Source organism: Mytilus edulis, chromosome 6, assembly GCF_963676685.1.
Source record: "Mytilus edulis chromosome 6, xbMytEdul2.2, whole genome shotgun sequence".
Lineage (NCBI taxonomy): Eukaryota > Metazoa > Mollusca > Bivalvia > Mytilida > Mytilidae > Mytilus > Mytilus edulis.
This window is the reverse complement of record NC_092349.1, coordinates 43,047,472-43,058,307: the sequence shown is the minus strand read 5'-3', so window position 1 is coordinate 43,058,307 and position 10,836 is coordinate 43,047,472. Positions and strand designations below refer to the sequence as shown.

The 10,836-nt window shown below is 33.4% G+C and overlaps 1 protein-coding gene across 1 annotated transcript; it reads left to right on the top strand.

Moving 5' to 3' along the window:
• Positions 1-2,917: 2,917 nt before the first annotated feature.
• On the top strand, positions 2,918-4,009 carry LOC139526401 (uncharacterized). The gene has a single exon (XM_071321545.1). The coding sequence runs from the start codon at positions 2,918-2,920 to the stop codon at positions 4,007-4,009; it is 1,092 nt and encodes a 363-aa protein (XP_071177646.1).
• Positions 4,010-10,836: the final 6,827 nt, after the last annotated feature.

The window sequence follows — 10,836 nt, the reverse complement described above, 5'->3', positions numbered from 1 at the left end:
TGCATTTTATGTTTTGGACAACATTATACTTTTCTTGATTTTGCTATTCTTTTTTTTTCGTTCCTGCAGAAGGTGCCAAAATAAATTAAGCTGGGAAAGAGTTTTGAGAAGCCTTCCTCACATTGTGAGTAGTATTGATTTAAATGGACAATAGACATTTGCGAACAATAGGTGATTTAAACTGTGTTCTTGAGAGAACCGTTTCATATGAAACATGCGTTTGTTTATTTTGCTGTCTTCTGCAGACTGGAAAAAATGTACATCAAACACCAGGTAAGTTTTTAATTTTTTGAAACATAGACCACATATAACTTCTATACATCTAGGTTCTGCAGTGTCTTTAAACTTTTCTAGATGCACCAGTTCGTCTGTATTCGGAGAAGATTTTGTGGTGTAAAAACGGCCATATTTTTAACCCCTTTAGAAGAACCTTCAGGGTTATTTTCCTGTCTGCAGAAGATAGAAAAATAAACCAATACGTGAGTTTCATTTGAAACAGTCCACTCAGTTACACAGTTTAAATAACCTATTGTTTGCAGATGTTTATTGTCTATCTATTGTTCATTTAAATCAGTACTACTCACAACATTCATTATATCAGGGGAGCTTCTCAAACCTCCTTCTCAACTTAGTTTATTTTGTAACCTTTTGCAGGAAAAAAAAAAAAAGAATTAGCAAAATTCCAGAAAAGTGTTATTTTTTCCTTCGTGATCTATGTAGTGGCTCTACAAAACTAGGTCTTTATGAATCCTCAACAATGGCCACTTTCCAAATATGAAGGAAATAATTTAATTTATGACTAAAATCTCTTTTTTGATGATCTTGAATTGCTTATATTTTTATTATTTTTTACAGTTCTTGTCTATCTTCTGTAGATTTTGCCTAAACAAAAAGGGTTAAAAATCGACATTTAATGGCAGAAAAAAGTAAAATAACAAAAATACATAGAAGATATCTAACGGTTTCAGCCATTTTGACTTATGTCTTTCTGATTCTTTCATAGGCTTTAGATATAAGAAGATAACGTATGACACCTCTCTCATACGAGTTACAATTTGTAAAAGCTAACCATTATAGGTCAAAGTACGGTCTTCGACACAGAGCCTTGGCTAACACCGAACAGCAAGCTATAAAGTCCCTGAAAATACTCCGAGGAAAATTCAAACCAGAAAGACCCTAATCAGATGGCAAAATCAAAAGCTCAAACACATCAAACGAATGGACAGCAACTGCAATATTCTTGACTTGGTATCTAGATAAAATTATGTTCAAACTTATATTACTGATACTTTTTTATATCTAAATTTCTATCTATTTATTTTCTATTTATATTTTTAAGATAACAGACAAAAATGCAAAAAAAAATAATGTTACAATTGTTTAAGGGCTTTAACCCATAAAGAGTTGACCAATTAGTTCAGCAAAATGATGGTTAAGTTTTAGTAATTAAAGTTTCTAACTATCTATAATATGTTCATAGTAACACAAAACGTAAAAAATGGTAAAACCATCATAAAAGAGCAAAAACTCCAATAAGGAGTCGACTGACGATTTCGGCCATGGTACTTTTTTAGTAGATCTTGTCAAGATTGCTGATCATGTTAGCTAGCTAAAGTGTATATATTCATCTTTTATAATTTACAATGGTAAAATTGGTCATTAAAGGGTATTTGATGTAAATGAACAGAAGTAGATCTTAGCTCAGAACATGCGACTGACGGATTGCTTAAATTATTCAACGTGTTGTTTTCAATTTTTTACAACACTGGGTCGATACCTCTGCTGGTGGACTATCAGTCCCCGAGGGTATCATCAGCTCAGTAGTCAATACTTCGGTACTGACATGATTTAACAAACTTTTCTAAAATTGTCCGTTTATAAATTTTGAAATTATTAAGAAACTAAGGTTTCAACTCCCTCAGGCAAAGTTGACTTTAGATGAATTTGGCTATAAATTTTAGGTATTTTGTCATATAGCTCTTCAACGGTTTCGGTTACTTAAACATCCTCGGATTTCAAATGTTTGGCTTTGAGCATTCCTGATGAAGGTAAATCCAGAAAAGCGCTTCGGACGCATGGGAATTATTCAACGTGTTGTTTTCAATTTTTTGAAGCGGGTTTCAACAGTATTAAACATTATCGCTGTTTAGAAACCTGCGCCGCTTGACCCGAGAATCTGCGCCTCTTGAACTAGCGTCGTCATTTAACAATTACTTTTCCATTGTGGCGTCATATATTTTCTTTTCATACAGCAACCAAATTATTCATATAAATACCGATATATGTTTTAATTGAACAGTTACGTGAATTCAAAATATTACGGAGACCTCTTTGATCAAGTATCGATAGACAAATAACGATAAGATGGATATAAAAGACGAATCTTGGATTTCTCCCCATGTAATGTTTTAGCCTTGTTGATTTGGAGGCGGGGTTATCGGATTGTTTTTTTTACACCAATGATGACTATGGACAAGTTTGGTGGAATAAAATGACCGACAATGACTGACAACGGACACCAAATAATGAGAAAAAACACGTTGATCTTTTGTCTAAATGAGATATAAAAATAAAATAAACGAGAGATTACACATGTTACAATAGCTCGATATCGTTACCTGATATCGATTCGACCTATTTATTGTATCTCAATGTGACTAGACAACCATTAAAGTCACTTTTAACATGATGAATGCATTAGATTATATTTAAAGATAGTATCATGTCACTGCTTAATCAAATATATGGTCAAGATTCAAGTACAAAACTAGTTATGCTGTTTGCACACTAATTCAATAAACAAAAAGATCATAAACAAACCAACATTATGCATTTTTCGCCTGTTTAAACAGGGGCCTAAAATAGAACAAGGAAGTTATTTTTTGTAACGGTTGTTTTGGGTGTAATAATTGTGATGATGGCAGGACCATCGACAACTGCTCATATGAGAAAGGCACAGGTGCCGATATCATGTAACTTTTGTAACGAAAACGTAATAACATGGAAATGCGAAGAGTGCGATATACTTATGTGCGATTCCTGTAAAAACAGAATCCACGAAAGGATGAAATCTACAAAGGATCACGAAGTTATATCTTTTTTGAATAAAGAAGAGGAACCATCTGCTTCTATTGAGGTTTTATCTGAAGTAATTTCATATATATTTCATTCTTATACAACAAATGTGCCAGTAGGTAATTTGTTATGCTCAGATGATGATATTGTGTACATTGTTGGATCTAAAAAAAGTCTCAAACTCATTAAGGGTAAAATGCTAAAAATGTCTGTTCGAACAATAATGTCCATTGATATACCTACATTTGACATTGCTGTAAACAAAAACGGGAACGTTCTTTTTACTCATCCTTCTTTTGTACCGGAAAGTCCCATCTCTATAATATTGCCATCTGGAGAAGTCGAGACTGTTTTGGATCCTAAACCGATGAGGTTACTTGCTTTACACATAAACAAGCAATACGAATTGATATGTGGTCTACGTGAACAAGGAGAGGTATTTCCACTTCATGATTTCTCCGTACGACAAGTTGTTCTTTTTGGAATCGATCACAAGAAAAAAATGACATTAGAAACCGACACCAAGGGTGAAAAGTTATTTACACACCCAGCTCGTATCCGCACTGACTCAAATAATAATATTTATGTTATTGATTGGACGGATAGTAACCATACTGGAAAGATAGTAGCTACAGATAGAAATTTTCGGCTGAAGTTTATGTATTGCGGACCTAACAACTTTGAGTTCTTCAATCCAATGTCAATTGCTGTTACTCCAAGCGATAATATCGTGGTATCTGACAAACACAATCATGCCTTATTAGTTTTAAATTCAAAAGGAACTCTCATTGCGCTACAGTGTGTTCTTGACATAAATATTGCATGTCCTAATGCTCTGTGTATAGACAGTGAAGGGTTGTTACTAATTGGTTGCTTCGAAAAAGAGGATACTGGGAAAATTCACGCAGTAAAGATAACAGAAATCTTGATGTGAAATATCTTAATTAGGAATAAAAGAAAAGATATACAAGGGGTCGCTGTTTGAAATCTAATGAACATTTACCTTTTGTTTCTGTTTTGGCTTTCGAATTGTTTCATCTGAGCGTCCCTGGTTAGTCTTGTGTGAACGAAACGCACATTTGGCGTATTAAATTTTAAACTTGGTACATTTTGTTAGCCATTTTCGTGTGTTTCTCTGTCCTATATGTTCTCCCATTTATTTGTATTGTAGTCCTGTCATGTAATTTTAATGTTATATTTAACATTGCCACTAAAGTGAGAGGTTTGGCATGCCACAAAACCAGGTTCAACCCACCATTTTGTTTTCTTAAAATGTCCTGTACCAAGTCAGGAAAATGGCCATTGTTATATTATAAAATTGAGAATGGAAATGGGGAATGTGTCAAAGAGACAACAACCCGACCAAATAAAAAACAACAGCAGAGGGTCACCAACAGGTCTTCAATGTAGCGAGAAATTCCCGCACCCGGAGGCGTCCTTCAGCTGGCCCCTAAACAAATATATACTAGTCCAGTGATAATGAACGTCATACTAATTTCCAAATTGTACACAAGAAACTAAAACGGGGTTAAACATGTTTGTGAGATCTCAACCCTCCCCCTATACCTCTAACCAATGTAGAAAAGTAAACGCATAACAATACGCACATTAAAATTCAGTTCAAGAGATGTCCGAGTCTGATGTCAGAAAATGTAACCAAAGAAAATAAACAAAATGACAATAATACATAAATAACAACAGACTACTAGCAGTTAACTGACATGCCAGCTCCAGACTTCAATTAAACTGACTGAAAGATTATGATTTCATCATATGAACATCAGGCACAATCCTTCCCGTTAGGGATTTAGTATCATACCATCATAACATATATGAGAAGAACATAACCCGTGTCATGCCAACAACTGTTTTTAGAATAAATGTGTTTAGTTCCGATGCAAAGACCTTATCAGTGACTCAATACTAACGCCAAAATATGCAATCTTTAATGACTTGACAACAGTATCGTAATTATATCCCTTCTTAATAAGTCTATTCAAAGGTTTTGTAAGTTTCTGAGGTGAATACTGACACCTTTGTGCTTTATAAAGAATATTTCCATAAAAAATTGGATGTGAAATACCTGAACGTATTAGAAGTCTGCATGTTGAGCTATATTTACGAATGATGTCTTTATACCGATGATAAAATTTAGTAAATGTTTTGACTAGTTTGTGATATCGAAAACCCTGGTGTAATAATTTTTCAGTAATACATAAATTTCTCTCGTTAAAATCTAAAACATTGTTACATACACGAGCGAATCGTACAAGTTGAGATATATAAACACCGTAAGATGGTGACAAGGGAACGTCACCATCTAAAAACGGATAATTAACGATAGGAAATGAAAAATCATCCCTTTTATCATAAATTTTAGTATTCAGCTTTCCATTAGTAATATAGATATCAAGATCGAGAAAAAGGCAGTGGTCATTGTTAGTATTAGCTTTATTTAAAGTAAGTTCAACAGGATAAATTTCATTAATATACATACTGAAGTCGTCATTATTGAGAGCCAAAATATCATCCAAATATCTAAAAGTATTATTAAATTTGTTTATCAGATGTTGTTTCGATGGGTCTTTGCTTATTTTTGTCATAAATTGTAACTCATAACAATACAAAAACAGGTCCGCAATAAGTGGTGCACAGTTAGTCCCCATTGGAATTCCGATAATCTGACGATATACGGAATCCCCAAAGCGAACAAAAATGTTATCTAGTAAAAATTCAAGGGCATATATAGTATCAAAGCATGTCCAATTAACATAGTTTTTTTGTTTATTGCTACTAAAAAATGTTATAGTTAGTTTCTGTGTGTGTTACATTTTAATGTTGTGTTTCTGTTGTGTCGTTGTTCTCCTCGTGTATTTGATGCGTTTCCCTCAGTTTAAGTTTGTAACCCGGATTTGGTTTTTTTCTCTCAATCGATTCATGAGTGTCGAACAGTTGTATACTACTGTTGCATTTATTTACCATATGAAGATGAATATACATAACTTTTAGAAATATGTATGTATATAATTTGTAAATAGTAAACTCAATAAAGTGTCAAATTTATTGTCATTATAACATAGAAATTGATAAAGTAAAAATAAATCTGCAATGATATGCATACGACTGCAGCACGTAATATATGTAAGATATTTAATGGTATCCACATTTCATATCCCTGTGGTCAACTTGTATGGAAAGTAAACATTTAAATTTGGATGATTTGATTTGACAATTTGAACAGGCCGTCCTGATAAGTAAATTAAAACCCTGTTAAAAGAGAATCTGGAAAAAAAGTTTAGATTCACCTATTTCACCTTTATAAAGACTGATTAAAAGGTCGTTCTATGATTCGGGATCTACACTAGGGAAATGGACTCATAGTCCCTGTCAGTGATTTATATCTCTTGAGCCAACAGGCTGCATGGCGCTATATATGTTGGTAGGTCATGCTTTTACAACTACATTGTACGTCAATGAGAGGGTAATGATATGGTTCGTAAGTGCACTCTAAGGGCTGCAAACAGAACATATGTTGTTCAATTTTTTTTATCTGACCGAATCAGCTGATACATAATGACCGTTACATTTAGGCTAAATGCTTATTTACAATATAGGATTTAAAAAAAAAAAATGTTAAAAAAAAAATAAACACTAAACATGTTTATATGATGCTTGCGCCTGTTGAACCAGAAAAGTGGGATTAGGATCCCAAGCTAATAATAGTTCTGCTGTTTGTTCTATTTATTGTTATACAATTGACCTGAAAGAGGAACGAAATATACCAGAGGGACATTCAAACTCAATAGATTAAAAAATAAACTAACAATGCCATGGCTAAAAAAGGAAAGACAAACAGATAAATAATATTTCACAACACACAACATAGAAAAATAAAGAGTAAGGAACACGAAACCCACCAAAAACTGGAAGTGATCTCAGGTGCTCCGGAAGGGTCAGCAGATCCTGCTCAACATTTGGCACCCGTCGTTTTGCTCATGTTATTACAAACTCGATTAATAGTCTTATTCGTTAGGTCACATTCATGGAAAGGGAAGGAGATTATAGTAACGACATACGGAACATATTCTATATCATCTGTGAAACGGATATATTCATAACGGTCAACTAACTCGTAATGGCGTCCGTAAAATTTACGACAGGATGATTTCAACTTCACCTTTTGGATCCCTTGGTTTTAAAACTTCCTTGTGAGCAGCAACCCTTTATTAAGGAAATCATGATAAGAAATAAGTCCGGGAATATCGTATCAATTGGGAGATATACATGTATACTCCATATACAGGCGCTGCTGGAATGTTGCTACATATAAACGAAAAGTTCGTATTGTGAAGCTTAAATTATCTCTTTTACCGTAAAATTTTGTTTTCAACAACCCTCATTGTTAATTTCTAGATGTAAGTCAAGATATAAGGCAGACTTAACTGTATATGTTGAATCCTTTATCTCTAGTTTGATGGGACAGATGCGTTCAACAGTCATCAAATTTGAATAATTTAGTGAGAGAACATCCTCTGTATAGTGGAAAGTAAAGTGAAAGGAAACTGCTAACTTCTTTTCTTTCTTAGTAAGAGGTTTTCGTTTGAAGTCATCCTTAAAGGAATAAAGGACCAAATCGGCAAGAAGAGGGATACAATTTGCTCCCATGGGAATGCCGATTGTTTGTTAAAAAACACGTCCTCCAATTGTCACAAATATGTTGCAAATCGAACATCTTGATAATGTCAGTTTCAGAGAATTTTTTGTTTGAATCAGAGTGATTTTTAGTCTTAGATTGTAAGTACTTCCAACCATGCATGTCGCAGTGAGCTTGGTAGATCCCTCTAAAAGCAAAAATTTTGGTGTATTCCATGAAATTTTTAGATCATTTAATCTCATCTAACAAGATCTTAGCTCATGACATTTTATTCAAACAAGAGAAAACAACATATGGACAAATAATATGAAGAAATGTATCCAAAATCTGGGTTTCTCGTATTAAACATCTTATCATGTACCTATTAAACCTATGCTTGCTCAAACAAAACAACGAATTCATGACAAAATTTTACAGGAACAAAATTCATATATTACGGAATCATCAAAATTATCATTTTTCGACATTTTTGTTTTTCAAATTAACGTGCACACTATGTTGACCAATTGAATATGTTGAAAGATAGGGCACCTTTGCCAAAACTAAGGCTAAGTGCACACAATCTTGAAATTGAAAGAGGCAGATACATGCAAGTTAACAGAGAAGAAAGGTTGTGCAAGTTATGTCATAATAATAATATAGAAGACGAAATACATTTAATCTTGCACTGTACAAAATATGAATTACAAAGAAATGTTCTTATTTCAAAGTTGTTTAATTTTAAAAATTATGACAAACAATCCAAAACTGAGGATGAATATATCAAACTACTATTTAATAGCAAGTGTAGAAAAACAATTAGATTAATATCATCTTTTATTAATCAATCATTTGAATTAAGGAAAAATGTCCTGACAAATGAGTAATATGAACAATTTGAAGCTATAACATACATTATACGTATGTCAGTAGTCTATTCGAAATTAACCTATGTATATTAATATTTCTCTAATTCTATAGAAATTTATTCCTTTCCGAACCCATTGTATCAAAAAATTTATTCAACGTGTGGTTGCCGGTGATCTCAAAAGATCATTGTTTGATTTTAAGGGTCATAACCTTTTTAGCTAACTTGATGAATCAAAATATGCTAACAGGTGTTAATGAAATTGACAACTTCGTGGAATGTGAAAGGCACTCGAAGGGGATTTTCGTGTAACAAAAAAAAAGAAAATTCAATGTTTTATCATTAGAGCAATAGATTCTTACATAGTTACTCGTGGATTATCGGATTTATCCAATCTCGATAGTTAAATTATAAAGTTTAAAGACCTCGACGAGGCTCGGACTTTAAAATCGATAATTTAACTATCTCGATTGGATAAATCCGATAATCCACTGGAATCAATGTAAGAATCTATATATATATATAACTGCACATTTAATTGTTCAAAATGTGACTTTTGATATGCTATGTAGTATTGTTTAATTGCTGCATCATTACTATATGTATACTAGTTGTATGGGCCGTTGCCAATTAATGTATTGTGTTTGCGCCAATAAAATATTTGTATTTGTATTTTGTACTCCAAAAGATCTTTGGAATTTTTCAGAAGCAATATTGATTTTGCTGAGTTGGCTTCACTTTTAATTAAAGAATTATTAGACAGCGTATGTTCTGCTGGGTTCCTCCTTGGCTTTCTATTAAATGCAGACTCCTGTTTGGGCATCACGACCGACTAATAATTAATGTAAGATCGACAGTTTCTGTGATGTTTTAAGGATGCCCGCCCCCCAATGTTTGATATTTTTTTGAAATAAGTAAGATACCTGATTCAGAAAGGCACTGCCTGAAACTTGGTTTTACCCTAAGGAATTGAGCTTCTGACTATAGGTATCCAACCCTTTTGCACCATTTCAGAGTCACGCGAAATATTATAAGTGCCTTTATTTCTGTATTTGCCATGCAATTGTACAAGAATAAAAAGATGAAGTCATTCCTGTCCAACTGAACACCATAGACGATGAGCTATTGCCGAATAATTTCATAGTAAATGAAATGCTTATGGTGAACTCAATGACTGAACATGATGCCATCAGAAGGAAGCCTTGAAACGGACCCTTTTTTCATATAAAAAATAAATATATGAGTGCTAATAAGACCAAATGACACAGAAATTAACAGCTACAGGTCACCGTACGGCCTACTTAAAATTAATATATCAATTTTCATTTTGAATATAACTACTGTGCCAGTAAGTAATTTGCAATACTCAGATGATAAAATATAAAACATTATTGCAAGCAAAGACCATGAGAAACTTATTAAGTAAAAATGCCGAAGGCATCGTTCGAACATTGATGTTCCTTGTTGAACAAATAAAAGCAAACAGTAATATACCGCTGTTCAAAAGTCATAAATCGATTAAGAGAAAACAAATCCGGGATACAATCTTAAACTGAGGGAAACACATCAACTATAAGAGGGAAACAACGAACCAACATAAACACTAACGTGCATCAAAACAAACGACAATGCAACATACATAGAAACGAACTTTTGGATAACAACTTTGAATTATCATTGATATGGTCATATTTATAAATTAACTGTTTACAAAACTTTTGTATTTTTGAAATACTAAGACTTTTCTACCTCAGGAATAGATTCCCTTATCTGTATTTGGCAAAACTTTTAGGAATTTTGGTCCTCAATGCTCTTCAACTTCGTATATTATTTGACTTTTTTTTTATATTTTTTGGATTCAAGCGTCACTACTAACACAAAGGTTCCTGGTTCGATTCCCTGTCGGGATGAAAATTTCAGGAACTCAATTTTCGGCTCTCCCTTGAAACCATTGGCGAGTATGATCTTGAGGAAACGATGATAGTCCGTCGGAAGGGGACGATAAATGGCTGACCCGTGTTAAGAGAGAGCCATATCTCTTGCACGTTAAAGACATCCTTGTAGATTTCGAAAAAGAGTAGGCTAATGCCACTACAAGGCAGCACTCGCATCCGCAAAGTGGAAAGGGATTAATGCAAGTTGCAAAACTTGTTTCCCAATCCACTATAAATAAATATGTCTAAAGTAAACTAAACTAAACTAAACTGATGAGTTTTTTTGTAGACGAAACGCGCGTCTGGCGTAAATACAAAATTTAATC